The following is a 26,355-nucleotide window of genomic DNA, read 5'->3' on the forward strand; positions in this document are numbered from 1 at the left end:
GTACAGTGGCAGTTCAGGAGGATGCATAGGAGTTAGACATTGCATACTGTCCAATTTAAACATAAAACTCAATATATGTTCAATAATACAGACAAAGTGGTTTGTGACTCCACAGTGGGATAACCCTCAGAAATCAATACCAAATCGCTATCTAGTACTTTTCCAGAACTCGTTACTTGAGATTTGGAGTGGGAAGTACAAAGGCCATATTGCCTTCATTCAAACTTCATCTTTAAAAATTAAAGAACTGTGACTCATGATCATTTATCTGGATAATTTTCTACTGAATGAACATCTGTCCACAAATAAAAAACTATGATCATTTATCTGGGTAATTATCCACGAAACAAAATCTCTGAAACATGGTGACTATGCAATCTCTTCTAATCCTGTTATTTTTAATATATGCCTATGCACTGCCATTGGAAAATAATAAAAACATCTTTAAATCAGATTGTTCATCTTCATTGACCTCCTGGGACCAATGGCTTGAATATCACTTCACCATCCTTGAGGAATTACCATACACTGACTGACCTCACCTGACACTCTGTGAACTCGGAATGACTCAAACGGCATGCCAGTGACTAAGACGAGTATATATGGAATTTATCATGGTTCCTGTCAAACATTTGATTTACTTCACCTTTATTGGTTCTGCTGATTGACGCCTGCTCTCTTCCGGCTTCTGTCATCCTTCGTCGCTGTCCTTGCGCCTGCTGTGCAAGGCGAGGCATCTCTCCCAGACCACGGGAGGAGCTGCAGCCGGTGCATTTGTGGAGATTGGCACAAGGCACGTTTAGGGAGGCAGAGGCACAGCATAGTTTGGGAGTTGTGCCCGTTCCCCTGTACTGCACAGCCCGAGCGAGGACTGAATGCAACCTGCAGGCAGAAGCACGGTGCACAGGGAAAAGAGGGCGCACAATGCCGACTTAGTAGGTAAGCATGCCCTTCGCCGCTGTGCACAATTTTAAGAACACAGAAAATCCCCTTCCTGATCTTAATGCAGGAGGAAGAAGCGAGGGGGGCAGTACGAGACACACCCTGCCAAGAGGTAGGATTTGGATAGGGGGTGACAAGTTTCTGACATATTTCTGTTGTAAAGTGCCCCAAAGTGTTGGGTGTGCTCGATGTCTGGGGATTACGGCCGGTGTGCGAGGGGCACCCATCTTTTGTGGGGAGATTGAGTGCCGCCTCCTCAGGCTCTGCTTATCGGCCCCTTAAAACTCAGTGCCTTGTCTATGCTTGCCTCTGAGCACATTTTACAGAACATTATACCTATGTGATGGGGCAGTTAAGACTTTTTCATCCTTAGAGCTTGAATATACGAGCAGTAATTAGAATACCACGTGACTGTAAGCTCAGCCTTTATTAGCATAATAATAAGAGGCAGGACCTGAAGCGCAGCAAGGCTACCTAACACCGCTTATAATTCAACTTGGGATGTTTGCCAGTGACTACAGGGTGAGAGTACTCCTTGTACAACACTAGTGAGAACTTTACTCAACTTTGGAGAAAAGTGACTTGCCCCTCGTATATCTAGTTGAAGCAGAATCATCTGTAGTTGATTGAAGAATTACGTAGACTTTCTTGCCTCATTGTACGAGACGAGCTGAGTCAATAGATTAATGCATATTACACCTTTGCCACTACTGTGCTCATGCCTGCCACACGCATCTTTGTGTCTCTTGAGCCTTTGTGTGCCTGCATTACGATCCAGGGCTCCGATTTCCTGTATCCTGCTGGGAGTTACAGATGCCGTGGAAATCACAGAAGTTGTGCAGCAGCAGGAGTCAAAATTGTGGAACAGTTGAAACCGTGCTGGAGCAGAGTGTTAGAGACTGACCTTGGAGCTCTTGACATGGAGTAAGCCCGTTGGTGGATAAGTAACATGGTGTTTGGAGGCAGCTGTAGTGGCAATACAGAATTTAGAGGAGGAGGCAAGTTCCTTCAGTCATATAGCCCAATTATGTCTTGGGAAAACAGAAATAAGGAATGCCCTTGAGTAAAATACGGACACGTGGGTGTGTGGCCTGAAGAAGGGTTTGAAAGACAACACTAGGGAAAAGCGAATCTCTAAGGAGCGACAACCCTCAGAAGATATTGATATTAGTCCTGAAGGAGGAGATACGTTTCCTATCTTGCAACCTGAGGATGCCCGACAGACATCAGGGAAGAAACTGGTGTAACGCCTTTGGGTTTATCAATTAAATAATTTGTGGGGAAGTATTTTAAAAAGAATGCCAATGTATCCCAAGATACTAAAAGAAAACAACAACCTCAAAAGTTGATCAGAGAGAAAATGAACGGTTTGTAGCAAGTGATTCTATTACTTTGGATTCCTTACAGAATGGAGCTCTATCCTCAGGAGAAGGGATGGGTAGGAAAACAGGGGAGGTGCTCTTACCGGAGCCTAGGTTATTCTCATCACCTTGCCTCTCCTCCCTTGTGGTTAATAACTACATGATGGATGAAAGATCCCCATTCTGTACTACAATTGAGAGGGAGGGGTTAGAAAGGGAAGGTAGAGGTGCTCCCGGAATGGATGCTTCCCCCTCTGTCGCTAGGCAGTCTGCACTAGGTATCAATACTACTGCAACTCCAGCAGCATCTTTATTAGAAGGAATGTTCTTAATGCAGAAAACCTTACAGGCCACTTTAGAAGTATTGATGGTGAATAATGGACTACGTAAATCACATAAAAATCAACTACAGGGGATTACGAAAGAGTTAAAACAAATAAACGACTGTATGCCAGCACTGGTGTGGCTAGTACCAGAGAAAAGGGACCAGGAGGTGGGTACGCCTGTAGAAAGTATTGAAGGAGGGCCTATAAATATAACAAACCTGTAATCGGAATATATCTCAAAACAGCCTTTGCTGGTGATAAAAAGAGGTTGAGGTTGGGAAGTAAGGGGTTGTATACCCTATTTTACTGTATTAAGATGTAAATAGAGGGATAGTAAAAGGAAAAAGCCCATGAAAAGGGAGGGGGGGGGTGGCAGATTGGCATAAGATTTTAGGAGTAGCCCCACGACAGAGGCATGAAGCGGGCACCTCCAAGAGGGGGAGTGCGACTCAAAGGGGACCTAGAGTAGTAGACACTAAAGACATGCAGTTAGTAAAGGAGAATAGGTACTCCCAAGGAATCGTAATGGAGGAAAGTAAGGAAGCTACTGGTATCAAAAGAAAGGTAATTAGTATAAAAAACAGGGGGGGAGTAAGTTAAGAACAACAGGAGAAGGGTGGTCCTGCATCATTCTTTGGGGTTCACGGAAACATGCGGAAGATAGAGGGCCAATGAAAGTGAGAGTCTATGGGTATACTTGGAACCCTGTGGAAGGGAGATTGGGAGGAAGCAGCGGAAGAAGATTAAGTCCTCGAATCGCTTCCATCTATTAGACATTATGGGTAAATGTCCCAGTTTATGTGGGATCGGGTTAGAGGATATGAGGCACATAGGGCTCACGACAAATCTTGTAGGGAATGAGGTAATAAAAGCCCTTTTTTATTCAGGATTCGTTCGACAATTGGTATTGAGGGTGGAGAAGGAACTAGAGAAGCAGGGCATAAGACTGGTTCAATGGAGGAAATTTGAGAACGTAGAAAGAAGTTATAGAGCCCCCAATTGTCACGCCGGGCTGCTCCCAAATCAAGTAGAATATAATCTAGTAGGCACTCAAAATCCAAGAACGTGTGTGGATGGAAGCAAGGACAGGCTAAGGGTGACCATAGTAGCCGACCCAAAGGCCCAATGTTGAGGAACCGTTTTGACCCCCTTTTACACCCCCTTGAAGATTATAGTGGGGGTGAGCTGAGCGATTTGGACTATGGATTAGTTACTTTGCGTAGCCTCTTGGTTTTTCCCTGGAATTTAGGAGGATATAAGAAACATTTTAAAAAATTCATTTAAAGAGAGGTTGGAGAAATATGATATTGTGTGTTTCCAGGAATCTTGGCTGAGTGAAGGACCTGAACTAGAAGATGACTTTCTAAGACTCTTTAAGGATGCTACCTGTCTAAGCCAAGGACAACCCTGGGATGGCTTAATTACTTTGACCTCGTCCAGAATAGCTCACAGATTTATAAACATAAAAACAAAGAGTTGTTGGCTACTAGCTGGTCAGGTCAACCTTTATAATGATATTGGAGGGTCAAGGCAGCTCACTGGAATCAATGTATATATCCAGCCAGGGATGACAGCACATTATGATACCCAGATGGGTCTGCTTGAAGAAGATTTGGACGCAATATGTATAAATAAAGTAGAGCAACTGGTATTGATCTTAGGAGATTTTAATTACAAATTAGATCCAACAATCAGTGACAAATCGTATAAAGAGTTATTGGGCGCAGCACATGCGCCACAAGCTATTTTCCCTAGATAAAATTGTTACTAAGGCCCTTCCCATGATAGGGCCTTAGTAAGAATTTTAGGCACTTTAGGATTGTTTTGTGTCAATAGATATATGAATGCCCTGCCGAGTAGGTAGTCAGGTTTGCCCAATTGATTATGCCTTCGTAAACGTCTGGCATTTTAAGGAAGTGGTGGGATTTGAAGTTGTGCACTTAGACGGTAGTGATCACTGGCCCCTTCAGTTAACACTCCGGGCAGGAAATTAAAATCTAAGAGACAGGATGGTTTAATTGCAGGTAGCGTACTCATGTCGGATAACCACCTGTATCACAGAGAATAGATCAAAAGTACTTAATGACCTGATGATAAATTATAGGGGTTTCAGCTTGACTGAAGGTCAGAAAGACGTGTTTATGGGATATGGAAGGGTAATTGAACAAGTGGTAGATTGTCTGAAAGAAAAATTATAAATAATGCATGTGAATAAAGATCAGGGACAAGTTAGAAGGGATGATAAAAATACCTGGCTTAATCAAGAGTGTAGGATCCAGAAATTGAAGGTGCAGAAGTTGGAAAGGGAATTTATGAAAAGGTGCTCTAAGGGAACTTGACAGAAGCTCCGTATAGCTAAACAAGATTATAAAAATATATTGAGAAAAAGGAAAAAGGAGTACATAATATGAATTGGAAAGTTATGTTAGATGTGATAGGAACTCGCAATATTAGGATTTTTTGGCAGTTGGTGAGGGAGGGGAAAGCCTCTGGGAATATGCGGTGTCTGGTTGGAGAAGACGATTAGAATAAGCATTTGGGCAATTTATATGGAGGGAAGGATTTCAGGTTAGACCAGGACAATAAAGTTGAGGTATGTGGTGGTATAAGGTCATATTTTTCCCTTCAAAAGATAAAATAAATAATTGCGGCTCTTAAGTTAACTAAATCACCTGGCCCAGATAACCTTCCAGTGGTAATAATAAAAAATAATGTTGATTGGTGGGCAAGACTCTTTTATGTTATCTTTCATAACATTTTTCATTCTGGCTGCGTCCCTGAGAGGTGGAAGGGCGCAATAATTAGGCCAATTTATAAGAAGAATGATGCAACACAAAGAATTATCACCTAATCAGCCTGTTGGACGTGGGTGAAAAAGTTTTTACTAAGCTATTGCTAGGTCTAATGAAGTCCTGGGTAGATTTAAATAATCTGATTCCAATAGAGCAAGGTGGCTTCAAGGAAGGTCACCCTACAATAGACTACTGTTTTAGTCCCTGGGCAATGGCAAAAAAATCAATAGAGGTACGAGGTTGTACATTTTGTTGCTTTGTGAATTTTCGTGCCGCTTTTGATCTGGTAGATTGGAGCTTGTTGTGGGATATGTTGAGGCGGCTCAGGATCGATTCTGAACTACCTTGTCTCCTCCAGGGACTACACACGCAAAATTAGGCCCAAGTGATTTCAGATACCGGTGGGTCATTATCAAAGAAGATCCCAATTAAGAATGGGCTGCGACAAGGTTGTGTCTTGGCCCCCCTATTGTTTGCCATATTTTTGTCTGATTTGCCAAACATATTAAAGGAGACTAGGGGTTTATGGCCAAAAATGGATGGGACCCATATTTCTTGTTTATTATACAGTGATGACTTGGTGATAGTTGATATGACGGAGTTGGGATTGCAAAGAAAATGAGATGTTTTTCATATTTACTGTCAAAGTAAAAAGCTTACAGTTAATTTGGATTGACAAAAATAATGGTGTTGGGAAAAATGAAGGCACTATTTCCCTGGTACCTGGGAGGTGATAGAGTAGAAATGGTTCATAAATATAAATATTTAGATATATAGTTTGACTCTGAATTAAGATGGCAAGAGCATATCGAGTCACCAGAATCCATGGCATTAACATTGGTTTGGAGATTAAAGCAGTTTAGTCAGAAGTACTGAAGGCCCTCTCTTCGTTCCGTACTTTCTACGTTTAAAGTCATGGTGCATCCTCAAAGTCATGGTGCATCCTCAATTTCAATATGGGGTGAAATTTTTAACTTTTGCTGGGACTTCGACTTGGGATATGGAATAGGGTAAATGTGTGAAACAACTCCTTACGCTTTCCCCCTCAAGTATAATTCAGGCTATAAGGGCTGAATGCCAAATGACGGAGTGGAGTTATTTGAAAATACAAGCAGCATTGACATTTTGGTTGAGTCAGTCTGGAGGGGTTATCCCCAAAATTGTGTGCCTATGTAAAAGGGAAATAGGAATAAGTGATTTCAATTGGGCCTCCCAAGTGAGAGGTCAGCTAGAGAACATCTGCGTTACTTTGGGTTTAGCTGCCAGTCAGTGGTGCAGAGAACAAATCCCAAAGCAGGAGATGTGCGCCGTGGTAAATAAAAGTGCCAGAGAAGAGGATTTAGGTTATTTGGAGGGGAAAATATCTACCCAGTTTATGGTGCGTAGGTGGAGAAATTAGCATATGTTTCGCTGTATAGAGGCTTTGCCTAATCCTAAATGAAAGGACGCAGTGCTAAAATTTAGGGTTGGGCTAAACCCATGCAATATGGATCTGAAAACAAGAGCCATAATGAAGGATGATCTGGGCATATTAGCATGCGGCTTCAAACAAAAATGTTGTGCCCAAAGTATTTTACTGGATTACTTGTGGTTCTTAGATGAACAGAAAAAGTTTTTAAAGCCAAATTTTAGGGAATATAATGTTATTAATCGGGATCAAGCTCTCAATCTGCTGGTAGATATGAGATTTTTGAACGTGACATGCCTTAGGCCAATTTTTTAATGAAATACGAGGTTCCTTTATGGGGCTCTCTGGTGCCTTGTAAGGGATGAGAGAGTTGGTATGTGAGGGTTAATTAATCAGGTAATTTTATAAGGATTAAATTGTTCTAAATTATTGACTATATGGTTGGAATACGCAAGTGTTATCTAATATGTACTTAGGATTGGGAAGGCACGCATCCCCAAGAAATGCAATTAGTTGCATCTTCGGGTATTGCGAGAATTGCTGTTATATTGTACAATGTTGCTTTGTATGTCTCATCAGAATTATGAGATGATGATACTTCTATTTTATATCTTGAGCATATTGTATTTTAAGTAATGATGTAATCAGGATTTTAATTGACTTGCCCTATGTTTTAGGGCTGCGCCCGAAAAAAAAAAAAATATATATCTATTATGGTTGCCAGATATAAACGCACCATTTGATAGGCTGGGATCTTTAGAAAGGTTCTCCCATCCCCTGTCAAAAAAATGTAGTGCTAAAGATATTGTAAGATCTCGCCATGCAGACCTCTGTATGAACGAAAGATTACGCAGTGTATTGTGACTGAAGTCTGTGAAGACATATATCCATATGGTTATAGTGAAACACACTGAACCATACCAAATTTGGTTTAAGAATTCAAGCAACTGTTTTTATTTAACTCCTTTTTTATTACATTTTATGTATGTTAAAGCTGCTCTCCATCCAAGGAACATGGAAAAATGATTTACACCCATGTCATTGTAATTATGTTTCAAAGCAAAGCACGTGTAACTTTAGCCTGTTTTGCCCACTAATTTTAATCTCAAGATTAATGTTTCTAGTACCATTATTGAGTCAGGCTGGTTTTGCACAATATAAGCCTGCTATGATGTTCTAGAAAGACTTTTGTCAATACAGATATGTCATGTAATATTGAATTTTATTAAGAGTGCATTACACATTAGAAATTGATATGCATTACTAATAACTATGAGGCTGTAAGTTATGCTCCATGTCAGTTTTATGAATTATTATATTTATTTATGTTTTATGCTATTATGCTAAATAAAGAAATTATTGACTATTCAAAAATTACCATACACATTCAAACTTCGGCTTCAGGTTAGGGGACTGACAATATATTTTTATGAAAAATAGCGCTTTAACTTTCTCATTCATAAAACCCCCTCCTCAGTACAGCAAGATGTTGTTAAAATAAATGGTCCTGTTTATATCTTTCAGTCTCCTCATATGTGTTTCCAAACATTGGCATGTAGGACTAAGTAGATGACACTCTACTACTCAAACTGGATAAAATGTCCTCTTCTACAAGTCCAGGGAACAAAAACCCTCCCGTTTGTGTCTTTCAATTTACACATCTGTGTTCATTTTTGTAAAAGGTCAGTAGTCCCATGGTTCCAGAAGTAATAGGTTCTAACATGGCTGAGGTGGCATTTATTTTTTATTCCCATCATCCAATAGAATACATTTCTGTTCCTTACATGGGCATGTGCCTACAAAGCCATTTGCTATTATGGCATTTTCCTATGAAACCAAGGACAAACTAGGGTAGAGGCATTGTTCCATCCACTGTCCTTTAAATGGAATGGCCCTACAGCAGGTGGTGATCGAGCAAAGGACCAGTGATCAACACTACCCTCTCAGGCCCTTCGGGTTCAGGCTGCCAGTAGTCCTTTATGAGAAACAATACCAAAGAAAAGCAAAATCAGCACCACAATGTGGAGACCTTGTTTGGGGTAGCATCGTCATATTCCGGTCAGGACTATGGACTTGTACTATTGCAAGTGGGGCAAAAATGTGTTCCTACCTGTGATCTTTTTCCCACTGCAGAATGCCTTTTTTTGCCATGCCATAATCACTTCCCATGGTTCTGTCAAAGATTACCAGCCTGAATCCTTTTGTATGAAATACTAATTTGAGGTTTGGACATTAAAGCAGAGTTTACCCAATCAACTTCCCTCTCTCAAATCAACTCTCCTCTCTCAAACAGATGAGTTTATATCAATCCATTTGTATTATAGAGATACTAAGTTTCAATGAGACAATCCATCCATGATATTTGGCAAAAAGTGTTCCTTGTTTGACCAGCATAGGTCGAACCTGGAACATTTAGACAGACATAACCGGCTACCAAAAGCAGCAAGATATCATGGATGGATGATCATGATTAAACCCATGACCAAGTCAAAGCTTCAGACTACCAAGGAAGTTTAAATGTTTTTAACATAATGTGCTAACAGAAGGTGTGATTTGTAATTAAAGCTTTAGAGCCTCATTCTGAGTTGGACGGAATGCAGGTGGCAACTGTCACAACTAGAATTTGCTGTTAGCTCATTGTTGGGTATTTACAAGATGTAGTAATTGTCTGATTTCTTAAGTTGTGAAATAAGTGTTTTTTCTACCAATTTTCAGAAGATGTGCCTTTTTACCCGACCGTTTTCCCCAATAAATGTGGTCAGGTTTTTGCTGACAAAATCTCTCAGGGGAAAAATTTGGGGTGCATCCATTATTACTTAGCACTAACGATCCAGCATAAACAGTAATTTGAAGACAGGGTGGAGTTTAGCACACAAAATCAAGGATCACTTGTCTGGTTTTAATAGCCATAACAACAGTAAAAAACATAAGTACATAAGAGGTAAATTTCCAGTAAAAAATATTGCTGAATTTTGCACTAGCTGCATTCAATTTCTTACCATTGTTCTTCTAACGCTTGATGTGCTTCGCGCAACGCATCAGCATCCATATTGTTGATAAGCTCTTTTCGATATCGGGCAATGAAGGGGATTGTGTTTTCATCTTGGAAAAGGTTAATTATGTTGGCACATACCCACATTTCAATATTGGTTCTCTCCGACAACACCTAAACAGAAATGTCAATTAGCTAGAAACTCTTGCTCTGAAATTAATTTTTCATCGGTAACATTCATGATGAAAGAAAGTATATTAAGTTACTCAATAAGACATACCAGCATTTTCACTGAATTGAGAAAACCTTTTACATCACACTCAATTAAATTCAAAAATACATTTAAAAAACTCAATGATAAACATAACTTACTTTTTAGCAGCTGTCATACTCAAGAACTTTATTTTTAAGTATCCAATGAGACTACTTAAATACATCCACAAGGGTTATAAGGGTGAATTAATAGCATGTCTCCCCAACTCTGCTTCCTTGTCACAGCTGTAACCACAAGATAACTTTAGATTCATTTCTCAACTTTCCTGTCTCACAAGTTACTTGGCTTCTGAACACCTTAATTTCAAAGGGTTTCCAGTGGAGCATATTCTGCTTCAAGTGAAAAAGATAAACTCCAACCACCACATTTTTGCAGTAATAAATATCATCAATGGACTAAAAGACTTGCCACCTAGACCTGTTTTAGGAAAAAAAACACAACAGGGAGGGAACAATTTAGGTTTAGTATAGTAAACAAAAAAGTCAGATGGTTGGTGGAAAATGTAAATCTGACAAGGCCATCCAAAACGTATCAAAATTACCCTGGGTAAGTACTAAGGGCCTCATTTAGAGTTTGGTCATGCAGCAGCTCTGCCATAAACTAATGGAATGGGAACTCTGCCATACTTGTGATTCCCTACACCATTACTTACTTATGCCTATGACAACTCCGGGGGTGTAAGCTATCAACCAGAACTCTCCTGCCACCTCTGTCCTGGGCTTTTCTTTCAATCTGACTACAGGTGTAACCCATTCCCTTGAAGTCAGCCTCCAGGCCTCGATGCCAGGTGTTGCTTGTCCTGCCTCTTTTCCTTTTCCCTTGCGGTTTTCAGGTCAGGCTTGCCTGGTTGTGTTTGATGCAGGCCTGTGGAGGGTGTGACTTATCCAGCCCCTGGATCTTTTCATGATTTCTTCATGAGCAGGGAGTTGGAACGTCTGCTGCCAAAGGTTGTTGGTGCTGATGGTGTTTGGCCAGCAAATTTTAAGGATTTTCCACAGGTAGATGTTAATGAAGGTCTGGACTTTGTTGTTGTTGGTGGTCACTGTTGTCCTCCAAGTTTCTGCTTCATACAGAAGGATTGAATTTTTGTTGGTGTTAAAAGCCTGATCTTGGTGTGCAGCGTCAGGTCCTTGGAGCCCTAGATTGCCTTTAGCTGAATGAAGACAGCCCTTGCTTTGCAGATTCTTGCCTTGATGTCGGCGTCTGGGCCACCCTGCTTGTCTATGGAACTGCCCAGGTAGGTGAAGGCCTCAACCTCTCACAGTGCACCGCCTGTAAGAGTGGCTGCAGTTGTGCTGATGGTGTTAGCCTTGACGATCTTGGTTTTTCCCTCGTGAGTATTGAGGCCTGTTCTGCCATGGCCAATCTCATGCCCAGATGCAAAAAAGAGGAGGGCTATGGGTAGTTAGCTACCTCACCATGTAGAAAAAAACTCCTAGCTACAGAAACTTCAACTGAAAGACAAAAAGACATCCTGTACTTGGGGAAAGAGGAATTTCCTTCATGGAGAGCTATGTCATCTTGTGGTGAAAGCCAGAGATCCCTGGAAACCACAAAGTCGATTCACCTTTTTTCAACCAACACCATCACCATCAGGATATGAAACATAAGGACCATGTATGAGACAGGCATGACAGCCCAAGGGGCAGCGGAGATGAAAAAATACAAACTTGCCCTGCTTGGCATCAGCGACACCAGATGGACATAGTCCGGACAGAAAAGACTGGCTCCAGAAGAAAAGCTGGTGTATTCTTAGACACGAGGAAGAGAACGCCTCACATATTTAAGGAGTAGCAGTGATACTAACCACCAACAAAGCTTTGATTGCATGGGAAGCTCACTGTCTCAGAATCATCACAAAGACGTTTCGAACAAAGAAAAAGAGGATCAACATGAATGTTATCCAGTGCTATGCACCTACAAATGACAGCAAAAAAGAGGAAAAAGAACATTTTTACAACAGACTCCAGTCCATTCTACAGAAATGCCTTGATGCCGTACTGATGGGGGAGCTCAATGACAAGACGGGAAGTGACAAAACTGGGTGCAATAAAGTCATGGGCAACCATGCCTTGGCAACATGAACAAGAGTGGTGAACGACTCGTGCGTCTACACCATTAGGGGTGTGAAAAATGCCAGGAGATTGCCGGTGGAGCCACTACTGGCAGAAACCTTTCACAATCCACATATCTCTGTATGTGGGAAGGCTTGTTCTTTTCACGACAGGCCTTCCACATTACACTTTACTGGCCTGGGTCAGCCTAGCCTGGCATGGGCAAAGAAAAGTAACAATGGCCTCCATAGGCAGGCAGAATTCTCCCTGTGTGAGGAAGTCATTTGGCTTCTTAAGCAAATCACGGTTTGGGTGACTGGTTCTGAAAAACAACAAAAAATAATGAACAACAACAACATGGCTGCCCACCTTGCATTCATACTTGTTGAAAGTGAATATGCCATAGAAAGAATGCACTTTTTGAAAGGCATCCCCAAAACCAGGGGCTAAAAGAGGCACTAAGGGCAACTTTATGACCCTGGCGGTCTTTAGACCGCCATTGTCGTGGTGGGGGTTGGACCGTCGCCAATGTGGAGATCCAGCAGCCACATTACGAATGTGGCGGCTGAGCCACAGTTGGACCGCCAGCACTGCCAGATCACGGCTTTTCGTCAGTCTGTCGGTGCTGCTGGTCCTAATCCTGGGGATTACAAGTCCCTTCTCTGCTGGCGATTACATGGCGGTAGACCCACCATGTAAAGGCTGGTGAAGACGGGGTGCAGGGTGCCCCAGGGGGACCCCTGCACGGTCTGTGCACTTGGCATAGGCAGTGCAGGGGCCCCCATGCCCAGCCCTGGGGACCCCCAAGGCCAGTCCCGTCATGATATTCACTTTCTGCTTTGCAGACAGTGAAAATCGCGATGGTTGTTGGTACACCCTACAAACTACAGCATTGCCGCCGGCACTATTATGAGCTGGCGTCAATATTGTAGGCCAATTCCCACTGGGTCAGCCGCTGACCCAGCGGGAAACTCCTAATGGGGCCCACAGGAATGAGACTGCACTGGCTGTAACCTGACCGCGGGAGTTGGGCGGACAGCCTTTTCCATCCGCCAAACTTGAACGACCCCCCCTAAGTGTCTTGGTAAATATATCGGTTTACATGTGGGGGCATCACCAAAATTTCAAGACAGGCAATACATATTTTCTACTATAACAGTGTTGAATAAATATAAACAAAGCTTTTTTTTGTACAAAAAGGACTGGATAAGAAGAGAAAACAAAGAATAACACTGTATAATTTAGTAGAATTTTTTTTTCTATATAAAATATGAATGAGCGTCTGCTTTTTGTTTGAAGTGATCCTTGAGCTCCTTAAAAAAAATGTAGTAACTGAGGTTCACTACGACGATGTATGTGACTGCCTGGCAAAGGTTCTTGATAATGCAAAAGAGCTCTGCAAGGGCTTTAAAAATCATGTGTTTCAATGTGGCACTTATGACTATTCTACCATTGTTGGAACAATGGAATGAGTGCACAGTTACAAATGTACATTGTTATGGTGCACTAAAGGGACCAACCACCACCTGATCTGCAGCAGGGATTAAGCAAACAACTTCACCCACCTTGCACCACCTTTATGATCCACATACTGTGCTCCCAATGCACAGAACTAACCTCCCACTCACCCATTCTCCACCCATCTTAGACCCTGATGCAGTGTGATTAATGACTATTGCACTACCACACTGAAGAGCCTTTTCTGGAGCAAGGTGCTGTCGTAATACAAAAGCAGCACAAAGAGAGGAGTGCACATAATGTACAAGTTACTTACCTTCTGTAAAGATATATCTGGTAGAGACATATTCTAGTTGCAGATTCCTAACCTTAGACTTCTAGTTGCAGATTCCTTACCTTCGAATTTCCCCCCAGGCGTCAGACTGGATCTGGAGATTTTTCTTCGAGCAATACCCTTGCACGTCGTTAAGTGGCGTCGGTCGACTCTGAGGCCGTGGTTAGCGTTGTAGTCACCGCGATGACGTTGGGAGTAGTACATAGACGCAGCCTCAGCACAGTGACGTCAGTCAGAAGATAGAGCCTGAAGCTCACTCACTCGGTGAGCAGTAGTGAGGGCAACAAGAAAAACACTTTTGAAAGTAAAGAGCTGCAAGGGACAAGTGTGCATCGGCTCAAAGGGGGCACACATTAAGTAAGTAAGGACAAGATTGAGGTCCCACTGAGGCATGATAAATGGAGTGGGAGGAAACAAATGGGTGAGGCCCTTAAGGAATCTACTAACAATAGGAGACTTAAAGGCTGATCATGTAACGTAAGAAAGGCTGAGATAGCCGATAAATAGCCCTTAAGGGTGCCCAAAGCAGAGCCCTGCTGAGCCAAAGAATGAATAAATAAAAGAACCTCAGAAAGAGAAGCAGACAGGGGATCAACAGATTTACACCATGCCACACATTTATGCCGACAGGCGTATACCATTTTGGTGAAGGGACGCCTGGCTGCCAGGATTACATCACAGACTTTGGGTGGAAGGTCAAAAGCCGTCAACTGCCGTTGCTCAATCTCCAAGCATAAAGGCGGAGATTGGACAGGTTTGGGTGGAGAACAGTCCCCCTGTTGCTGCGACAGAAGATCCCCCCGAAGGGGCAGTCTGAGTGGAGGATCGGTGGCCAGGCTCGGTAGCTCTTGAGACCATACTCTCCGTGCCCAGTTTGGAACCACTAAGATTACTTGGGCCCGGCCGTTCTTGATCTTCTTGAGAACTCTGGACAGAAGTGATATAGGGGGAAAAAGGGTAAAGGAGGCCTGAGGTCCACTTGAGATGAAAAGCATCGCCGAGTGAGTGCCACCTTTGAAACTTCAAAGCGCTAAACACCTGACATTGCACGTTCTCTGCGGAATCGAACAGATCTAACCAAGGCTCTCCCCACTGCTGAAAGAGACCTTGAGCCACCACCGGATGGAGACGCCATTCGCGATCGGCTATGCATCGACGGCTGAGTTAGTCTGCTCTGGTGTTCAGAGAACCCGCCAGATGTTGAACCTCATGTCCAGAGGCGCAGCGCCTCCTGATAAAGGGTCCAGGACCCTACTCCACCCTGTTTGTTGCAGTACCACATGGCAGTAGTGCTGTCCATGAACACTTGCAGAGGGAAGAAATGCTTTCTACGCAAGCCTGATCTCCCAGATTCCTGAAGATTGATATGGAGTCCAGATTCCACCGCAGACCAGAGGCCTCTGATGTCCGCCTCTCCCATGTGGCCGCCCCATCCTAGAAGTGACGCGTCCGTCACTATGGATAGATCTGGTTGGGGAAGGGAGAGGGATCTGCTGTTGACCCAATGCCGATTCGAAAGTAACCACTGCAGGTCTTTTACAGTCCCATCCAAGAGCTGGACCATGTCGGAGAGATTCCCCTGATGCTGAGCCCACTGGAACTTCAAGTCCCACTGCAGAATCTGCATATGCCATCTGGCATATGTCACTAGCAGGATGCAGGAGGCCATGAGGCCCAGCAGCCTCAGAGTCAGTCTCACTGAACCCCAAGAAAGAGGCTGAAAGATCTGAATCATAGCCTGAATATCCTGGATTCGAATTTTTGGGAGGATAGGCCCGAAAATGCACTGTGTTGAGATCAGCTCCAATGAAAGGGAGCGTCTGAGAGGGAGTAAGGTGTGACTTTGGCACGTTTATAATGAACCCCAGCGTGTGCAGAAGGTTCGCCGTAGTCTGAAGGTGGGATGTGACTTTCTGGAGCGAGTCCGCCTTCAACAGCCAGTCGTCAAGGTAGGGGAAGACTGGAACCCCCAACCTAGTCAGATGAGCTGCAGCCACCGCCATCACTTTCGTGAACACCTGAGGGGCGCTGGTAAGGCCGAATGGGGGCACGGTAAATTGAAAGCGCTTGTGACCTACCACGAATCGTAGGTAACGTCTGTGGGTCGGCAGGATGGGAATATGGAAATAAGCTTCCTGCAAGTCCAACGCTACCATCCAGTCTACTTGGTCCAAGGCAGACAAGACCTGAGCCAGGGTGAGCATTTTGAATTCCTCCTTCTTGAGGAAGAGATTGAGGGCCCGAGGGTCTAGGATAGGATGTAAGCTCTTTTTTGGGCACCAGAAAGTAGCGGGAATAACAACCACAACCTACTTCTGGTGCAGGGACCCTCTATATGGCTCCCTTGGCCAAAAGAGCCACGACTTCCTGGCGAAGAAGTGCCAAATGATCCTCCGGTAAATGGCTGAATGATGGAGGCATGGCTGGTGGGGCAGACTCGAGGGGGAGAGAGTAGCAACTCTCACCTATCCGTAGTGATGGATTCCAGGTGGGTCAGGTGATGGTGAATCCTGCTGCCAACTCGACCAGAGTGAGGGGACGGAGTAGGAGGGCTTGGAGGCTGCAGCAGGGGCAGGGGTGGACTGGGCCGACCTCTGGTTCCCTGTTCCACGACCACGTGGGATTCCGCGTCCCCGACCACGCAGTGGCTGAACAGCATGGGTGGCACGGTGGCTGGTAAAGGGATGCGACAGGGAGCCAAGGCGGACTGTTGGGGGCGAGGGGCAGTGGAAAGGCCAAGGGACCGAACCGTAGCCTGGGAGTCCTTGAACCTCTCCAGTGCCAAGTCTGCCTTGTCTCCAAGAGACAGAAGCCATCAAAGAGCATGTCGATAAGGGTCTGTTGGACATCCCCTGAGAAACCAGATGTTCGTAACCAGGCATTGCGCCTCAAGGCCACCGTCGTCACAACCAATCTACCCAGAGAGTCAGTTGTGTCCAACCCACATCAGATAGTTAACTTTGCCGCATCTCTCCCATCAGTAACAGCTTGGGAGACAATAGCACAGGCCTCATACGGTATCTGGGGCAAGACTTGCGCGACCGTATCCCACAGAGAGGGAGTATAATGGCCCAAAAGGCATGCGTTGTTCACTGACCGCAGGGCTAGACTGGAGGAAGAAAAACATCCTCTTTCCAAATTGGTCCAGCCTTTTTGATTCTTTATCCGGATGTGCAGAAGGGAATGCTCCAGAAGATGAGGATGCCTGGATGATAAGACTCTCAGGTATGGAGTGTTCAGACAGAAATTTAGGGTCGTTCGGGGAGGGCCGATGACGGCGTGCAATTGTCCTGTTTACAGGAGCCCCTGTGTTGGGTCTGGACCAAGTATCCAAAAGGACATTGTGAGGAATTCATTGAATGGAAGAAGAGGCTCAGAGGTGGAAGCCCCTGGTTGAAGTACCTCCGTCAGGAGATTAGACCTGATCTGAACAGTAGGGAGTTCAAGGCCGAGGACCTCAGCCGCCCTACTAACCACCATGGAATAAGTAGCTGCCTTCCCCAAGACCACGGTAGGAGACAGCATTTCTGGAGAGGTATCCAGACCACTGGCCTCGCCCAACTCCTGTGCCCAGTCCATGTTAGGTTCATCCTGGTATTCATAAGGCTCCAGGGACTCCTCCAATCCTTCCCCGAATTCATACCCATAAGAATAAGGGTCAGGATCTAAGCTGTGGTGAATAGGCCCCATCGAAGAAGGAGGCAGCATCGACCAACGTTGTTCCGACTCCAAATCGTCAGGGATCAGGATCGGGTCGACGTTGATAGTAGGCACCATGACGTCGGGAGTGTCGACAGTCGAACCAGCGCCAGGGAAAAGGTCTGGATGGTACGACTTGCGTCAGTATAGATCCGGAAGCAGATCCGGAGGGGACTTCGGTGGCCGGAGCCCGCAGCGTGGAACCTGAAGGCCCTCCAACCGAACCCCCTGGGCCCGAAGGCGCCATAGCGGGATAGGACTGCCCAAAAATGAGGTGCATGGCCTCATAGAACTCCTTTAATTGGGTAGGGGGTCGCTCCAGCTCCCGGAAACTCAGGGAGGCATGGAGCGGACCCAAAAGCAGGCTCTGAGGACGGAGGCCCAGAGCGTCGACGATCCTCCAGTGTCGCCTCACCCGAGCGACAGGTTAAGTCAAAGGATGACGAGATTTCTTCAGAGTCGACCAATGCCACCTAACGATGCACAAGGGTATTGCTCGAAGAAAAATCTCCAGATCCAGTCTGATGCCGAGAGGAAAATTCTAAGGTAAGGAATCTGCAACTAGAAGTCTAAGGTAAGGAATATGCAACTAGAAGTCTCTATTAGATATATATCATGTTTAGACAGCCTATCCTCTGTTGTCCTGGCTATGACCCCTTGTCATACACTACCAGATTCCAATTAAATCGACTACCTTTTCCTACTGCAACCTTTGCTACAACCACATCAAATACAGCCCTGATCCCTTCTCACCTAGCCTAACCACCCTCAACAACAGCACAAAGATAGTCAACCTGTCCTCCTCTGAAATAGATATAAACACCAATGACAAAATAAGTCATTGTAGTCAAGTCACCCACTATTGACAGTTCATTCTCAATGTTAAATTATCATCATCAAAATATGTCTCTCACACTGTAAGTCTTAAGCAAGGATCTTTCTCCTCTGTCACCATCTGGCAAGCAACCAAGTCTCCTTTGCATTCTTGGTGGGCTTACTGGAACAGAGGCTATCAAGTTAGAAAAACCCTTGGTGGTGAAAGATTTAGCATTCAGGGCTAACTCCCTTAACTTGATCTCCCACTCAATAACAGCCACTCCCCCGGTCTCGGACTCCACACAAACATGAACCATGAGCTCTCTATCAGATAATGTTTTCCATTGCTAACATACAAAGACCATCTCTATCTGCACCTCATTCAGAACACTTCTACACATTGGTCCAAGATCTCTTCTAATCTCTACCATCTTCCCAGGATCTAATTTACTGATGCTACTTTGAATACTGTTCTCCTCAGTGCAAATTATTTGGCACCCCACATTCTTTTCCAGTTTCTCTTATACCTTCAACATCACCTCAATGCACATTATGTGGCAGCTCAATTCCTATTAATCACCACCCATATTCCCAACCTCAGTTGTGTTCACCTGGCACACACCTACCTAAAAGAAGCCAGATTCGAAACCTTGTAGCACAATTCCAACATGGAAAACAAAAATGTGTAAACTAGCATCAGCCTTGTACCACAAAGCCCTTCCCCAAGCAATACTACAAAAGGTATGGCCATCTTAAAGAAGGGAACGGGAGCAAGAGATCTTTCGTTCAAATGAGCCAAAAAGGGCCCCACAATGTGAACAAACCCTCAAAAGACAGACCTACATTCACTCATGTGAATTTAGTGTTCACATGAGTAGCACTCAGAGTATGTCAGCGCCATGACGCAGAGTACCCTTTGCCAGATTAGACAACTGAGAAAGATGGTCCCACCGACTGCTAATGAGCTTCATGAGCTAATGAGATGCCAATGTCCTGTATAGGGGCCTCCTAGAATACCAGGTCAACAGGTACCAGAAAGTCCAAAGGTTTGCTGCAATATTCACCCTGAACTTAAATCTCCAAGGGCTTTAATTGAGGAAATGTACCAAACTGAAATACAGTGCTTTGCTTCATGTGTCAATTTAAGGCCCCTTGCATTGACACAGACGAGAACAGTGGCCGATCGATAATTTAACAAGCTACTAATTATTGCTGCATATGTATGGTTTACACATGTTTATTTTGAATTAATGAACTTGAACATGCTGCTAGTCTCTAGTAGCATGGAAAAGCATATGTTAGGAATTGGAAATCATCATTATGTGAATAGCCATTCAAAAATTGAAACAAAATTGCAAATGTTTTGAAACTAAGAAACAACCATTAATGTATTTCATCCATGAATGCATTTATGATGAACAAACTAAATGCACATTTTATGTGAAACATCGATTTCTGAGAAATCAATTTTTAAAGAACTTCTCTCAATGAAGTAGGGAGTATTTTTCAAAATTATATAGGGTGCAAAATGTGACGCATTTACATGTGTCAGCAGCATCAGTGGACAGCAGCATTGAGAATAATAAAGACTTTAACCCGTTTATCTGGAGGACATTCTAACAAACCCTAGCCAAACCTTTTATTAGCAAGGAGAACCTCGGCTCAAATCACCTGTGCTCTTTCCTATTCCAAATTCTTTGATTTGATACTCCTTTCCAGGTTTAACCCCAAGGCCCCACACTTTTTCATCAAACTTGCCATTACTAGGCAGAAACCTAAACATTATAGATCTCACCTATCAAGGTGCCTCAATTTCAATTTATTTCAGTACAAGACAATGCAGATTTTACAAGCTGTCAGTACAAAAACATACGGATTTTATTAAAGACACAGAAGCTAGTGTTGTGCTTCTTAACTTCCTGTTTATTTAATGGCAGCCAGTTGTATGAATTTTCAAGGCATTATCATAATGCTATGAAAGTTCCCGATATGAAGAACTACCAAAACATTGACAGTGACAGACAACCACATAGCAACACAGTCTAAAAAGCTATGGAATTCAACAAGCTGGGCCTCCTTTCTTGATGCAGTCACCGATAAGTGATCAAGAGAACCAATAATAGAAGAATGGAAGTTCCCACATAGAAGAATTCACGATTCCAATCTGGGAATAGCCGTATACCTTCAAATCCATGCAGGAATTGGTGGAACTGATGCTGGAGGTTCTAAACAGAAAAATTAGATCATGACCCATTAGAAAAATACAAAAAGGGAGGGACTCTTTTTTGGCAGAAAGAAAAGAGAAAGAGGCAGGATAATACTTGCCTCCCTGAATTTCATAAAATAGTGACCTTCCTTTACTAAGAAAAAGGAAAGTCTACTCTTTTTGGCAAGACCAGAGGCTCCTTATTATGCTTATTTGAAGCATACTGACAACAGTCACATAGGTATGTTCAACCAGTTGCAATAAAATCTCTTGAAAGTAAAGAAGCTTGCTTAGCGGCTCGGAGAATGTCCTTAAAAAAAAACATACCCACTAAGTTTTAAAGGCACGGTCGTTCAAAATGACTGAGCTCCAAAGTTTGTAAAATAAGTTCTAGTTCATAGCAAAATCCACTCCACCCAACTAAACTTGAAATAGATTAGAAACACACATATACAGGACATTTTCTGAGAGCTTGTTCTTAAATTCATACTTTTTCAAGCACTTATCTATACATAATTTGGGATGATTAGGAAAAAGGTCACGATGTAAAGAGATCGATAATAAAATGGTAAATCTATAATAAAACGGTCCCAATGAGTTCTGAATAGATGTGATGAGATGTAAAACAGACTTTTAAAGATATCAATCACCGTAATTTAAGAGACTTCAGGACTGCCAATCTGACCACTGTGAGAGAGATGAACTAATGCTTCAGGCAACAATCCTAAAATATCTGACTTGAACTGCTCGAATTTCCAATCAGGTACCCATTAGGTGATTGATATTTTGTACTTTGAACCTCTTTGAGACCATACATTCAGACAGCCATTTACTTTCCATTTTTGCAAAAGTCTGTATGGAAAGAAAAGACAAACAGATCTGAAAAATTATTGAATAGATCTGAGATGCTAAACCTCCACTTAGAAACTAGTTGCAATGAGCTGTTCAAGCTAACATACTTGCATCAGACTCTTATAGTATATGGGGAAAGAATTAAACATTGCTCTATGTCCCCCTCCATCTAGGAGTTCTAGATGCGAGGGTACCTCCTCCCTTGTGTCCTGATCTAAAGAATTATGCTAGAAGAAGAAAGTAAATTTCTTAAATGAAGTATGTCAACTTCTGGGGACCACTGAAATGAAGTGGACCCAGAAACATTTATTTATGGAACAGAAGCTAGGAGACCCGACACTGGCTATGCCCAAGAGGGAGGAATATGCCTTCAATAAAACTGATTGTAGCATTTGTTTGATTAAGAGTGTTTGGGTCTGTGGAAGTTCGAATATGTAAGTGTCTGAGTCCATCTGAAAACCTAGAAACTTCATTGGTGTAGAAGAAAAATTATATGATCTTTTGTGATGTACTATGAACCCTAGACTGAACATGAAATATACAACTTCTGCAACCTGAAAATGTAGTAGTTTTTGGTTTTGGGACATACAAATTATGTTGGTTTTTTTGTTTGTTTTTTAAACAACATCAAATTCCTTGCAGTCTTAGGTAGGTCATGAATGGTTTTTAACAGTTTTGATGAACAGCAGGAGGATGAAGACAGAATAAAAGGGGAATGAACTGAAATATTTGTTTCCAACTGCACTGAAGAAATTTCCTTTCATCATTATGTATAGAGACAGACAGATAAGTAATAATCAGGTCCACTCTGATGGCTCATTCTCCAGGTTTAGAGAGTCATCGAGGTGGCAAATCTCCATTTTGAGGTGTTGGTACAAAATAAACAGCCTCAATTTGTTGGTTTTCCTTTTTTTCTAGAGATAAGATAAATTGGGCAAAAAAAAACATAAAAGTTCGATTACAAGTGCCCCTTGCTGGATGCCCTAATTATAGTACCTTAATATAATCTGACATTGAGGTGTTTGGAATTATGACCAGTTGTGACTTTTTGGGTAATAAAATGTAGAGTCTGGAGCATACGAATATCTGCATGTCCCAGTATTCAGCTGTTTTTCCCTGTTAAATTCTGGCAGGTTTGACCTGAAGAAATTTAACTGGGTGAAAACTTTAACATACCCGGAAATTACTGGGAGGGATGAACATCACTTATAACTGAGAAAAAAAAGGTGTTTGTACAGGGACTGCTAATGGGAACGTACAATCACATTTTGAGTCGTAACTTGGCTGTGTTTTATTGCCCAATCTGAAAGTACACCTTGGAATTTCTGATTAAGCAATACCATGTCTGTCAGGGAAAACTGGACTGGTGAAGGATGTGTGAAAAATTGTTTGGTAAACGTTTACTTAAAAACCCTCTACGGTTTGAAGAACACAAGTAGCTTCAGAATTATTTAGCTATTTGTATTTATTTTTCTAAAAAAAATTTAAATCGCCTATTAAAAGTGGATTTTACTGGAATACTTACTGCTGGAATGTTCACCTTTGTGCTAGACTATTCTGATTTTGCCTCTTGCATTCTGGTGGTGGAAAGGCCAGCTTTGCTGAATTATGGTTTTATCTCTTTAATTTGTTTGGAACTCATATTAATGGTTATATCGCCAGAAGGGTGGTCCCTTTTTTTTTGCTGGCATTTGAAAAAAAAACATGCAGTATAAACTTTGGCAATGTCTGAACCTGTTCCAGCGTTCACTCATTATCTTATCCCTTACTATAGCAAGCATTTTGTTCAGTGTAAGAGATTTATTTCTCCAATTTTGTTGTCTCTAAAGCGCACTGCGCTGACACCAATCAGGGAATGGTGCATTACATAAAAATGTTAAATAAACAAATAATTAACAGTAAAGCATGCAAAAGAAGGAAATGCAACCACAGACCCCAACTAGAAAGAGGCCAGCAAAGCTTTTGGATCGCACCTGTGCCTACTGAGGGAAAAGGCACTTTTCAGGTTGACGGGAGCCACTCACACAGCTAACTGAACTTTGAGTGATCCTCTGCCGGAACTAAAGAGTCGGCAGTTATTGCAGGTTCATCATCATCATCAATCAGTATTTGTAATGCGCGGCTACTCACCTGTGAGGGTCTCAAGGCGCTGGGTAACAGTGCAGAGAACCTGACCCGGCATACATCCCGGCTGGTGCCGGGAGTCTGTTGGAGAAAAGTCTGACTTGAGTGGACCATTGGCCATATAGTGAGGCAGCGATTCCTTTGTTGAAATAAACTTCGGTACAATTAAGGTATTTATGTTGGAGATAAGCGGATGTTTCATTTGGAGGACTTCGCAGTCATTTTTGGCGTTTGTTGAGGTCTAATGAGAATCTAACCCCTGGTTGTAACACAATATGGAAGCAGTGAATTATACAATAAATCAGAAAACTGATTTGCTGAATTATGCTTGTCCAGTGACAAAGTGTAATTGTTGGAAAGTAACTGTTTAATGTATCCCCTTGTTTTCCATATTTTGTGATTACTGAGGGAAAAGATGCATATTATACAAAATGCACCAAGGGGAATAAAACATGTACCCTTTTATTTGCATTTTGTATTTTAGGCAGTACATAAACTAAAGTACCTCCAGGATCAGATTCATGACGTTCTTCTGAACAATACATTATAACAATAAGTAGAAGAATGAAGATGCATCAGCATTATTGTTCAAAAGGCAATAATTGTTCATTGCCGGTCATCCACAGACGTCTGAGTGAGGACTAGATTAGACTCTAGCAACTACATCATAAACTGAGGATGAAGAAAAATGAGGCAAGGGAGGGAAAAGGAGGAACGGGGATGGTAACATTCCTTGTGAAGCCTAGTAAGAGGGAAGCTGGGGTGCTTAGGGGACACTACTCCTTAAATACATTCCTGTGAACAGAGCTGAGGTTTATGAGATCGGGTCCAAACCTTGTGGTCAGGGGGCAGGTTAATGCACGATTCATGGTATTCTGGAAAGTGCTTTCAGCTTAAAAGGGAAGGGGATGTTCTGATATGACCTCCTTAAAGTTTTCTAACAGGGAATCCCACGTCAAAGCTACAGGTCCTTCTCTCTTTGCACAGTACTTTGTTCTCAGTTTCTGCCCACTTGAATAGAGTGCGACTTCGAGCTACCTGGGAAGGTAAGAACTTGGATGTCCACTGTAGGATTACATTGTGCTTTGCAATGAGGGGTGGAATACAGGCCAGCTTTGTGACAGCCCTATCGTTGTTAGTCCTTTTATAACCTTCCAGGGCAAATGAGGGTCAATCCTGGGGGCTGGTCATTGTTGTGATGGTGGATAAGGCATTTGTAATTGAAGTCCAGTAGGGCCCCAGATAAGGACAGGCACGCAGCATGTGGGTGAAGTCCACAGGGTCAAAGGAGCAGCAGAGGCAGGAGGCAGATGCTCAAGGGAAGCGTTTGATAACGGTGGCAAAGGGAAGGTAGGCTCCATGTAGAATAACATATTGAATTAGGTTGAATTTTGTAACACGAGGTACTGAAAGCAGAAATTCCAGGAACTGTATCCATTCCTTATTGTGAAGGACTCTGCATCTGTTTTCCGTCTACCTCTCAGTTTTAATAGCGAGGGGAAGGCTAAGGTTCGGTAGAAGCGGGCCTGGACAACTGGCTGGGGCTCCAATGCAGAATCAGTAAACAACCAATATGTATGTAGGGAATGTAGAATGGGTACGATGAAAAAGAAGCTGACCACTGTGAAGGTCATATCTAGACATTTGCTCTCCAAATGGGAGCAGGGCATTATCATCAAAGAAGTCACCTATAGCTGCGAGGTTCGAGTCATGCCAGATATTATGGTGTTTGCAGTTGATATGGCAGCTGCGGAGAGGAAGGACCAAAAGAGGAATGGCTGGGCCATAGGGGGCCATCTGTTTGGTGAGGGTCAATGCCTCTGAGTAACAGCTTAAGGCCACTCTGGGAAGGTAGGGGGAGGCCTGGAGTTGTCATTTGTTGCTAACCAGGAGTTCATTCAAGTCGCAACAGGTTGCCCCCTATGGGTGTTTCATCAAGGGAGAGGTTCGAGAGCCAAACCTCAGCCACTGCAGCTGGGCTTCAAGGTACTACAGCTCAAAATGAAAGGCCCCCAGCATCGGTCAGTAGCAGAGTTTGGAAAGAGCTACCTATGCCTCCCGTTAAGCAGGACAATCTCCCCTAATAGGGTGTCCAAGCCTCAAAAGAATGAGGTCAATAGATGAGTGGCAGGTTATAATAAGGAAGGCAAGGGAGGACCACCATTTTCATGAGCCCTATGTGCCCTATAGAAGCCAGAGTAAGTGTTCTAATAGGTGGCGAAATGTTACATTTCCCAATGTAAGGGGCCTCCCAACAGGTTTAGCCAGTCTCAGAGATGCTTGACGCTAATGGGAAGATGCACGATTTGAGCCAATTCACACAATGCCAGAGGCTGTAGCAAAGTCCCTCAGAAGCTGGGATAACCTGGGTGAGTGGTCATGAAGTTCCTTGAGGTAGAAAAGGAGTTCATCCACATAAAGCGAGGTCAAATGAATGCTATGCACGAGTCGGATACCCCAAGTCGCCTCCTGCCTCTTCACAATCACATGGCGATGACTCCATGGTGAGAACGAAGAGTAAGGGTGAGAGAGGACAGCCTTGGCAGGTCCCACTACTGATCTCAAAGGACGAGGAAATGGATCTGCCCACACAGACTGCAGGGTTGCAGTGGATGGAGTGTATGGACCTTAATGAGATGGGTGATGCAGGGACCACAGTAAAAAAAAAAGGAGAGGACTGCAAATAGATAGTCCCAGCGCAGAGCATCAAAGGTATT

General features: G+C 43.2%; 1 protein-coding gene across 2 annotated transcripts in view; it reads right to left on the reverse strand.

Moving 5' to 3' along the window:
* The window catches only part of SRBD1 (S1 RNA binding domain 1), a 759,215-nt gene that overhangs the window by 598,736 nt on the left and 134,124 nt on the right, over positions 1 to 26,355 (reverse strand). For both annotated transcript variants that reach the window (XM_069234013.1, XM_069234012.1), the window contains exon 6: positions 9,829 to 9,995. In XM_069234013.1, the coding sequence (XP_069090114.1) occupies positions 9,829 to 9,995 (167 nt within the window). The remainder of the gene's footprint in view (positions 1 to 9,828; positions 9,996 to 26,355) is intronic.

Source organism: Pleurodeles waltl, chromosome 5, assembly GCF_031143425.1.
Source record: "Pleurodeles waltl isolate 20211129_DDA chromosome 5, aPleWal1.hap1.20221129, whole genome shotgun sequence".
Lineage (NCBI taxonomy): Eukaryota > Metazoa > Chordata > Amphibia > Caudata > Salamandridae > Pleurodeles > Pleurodeles waltl.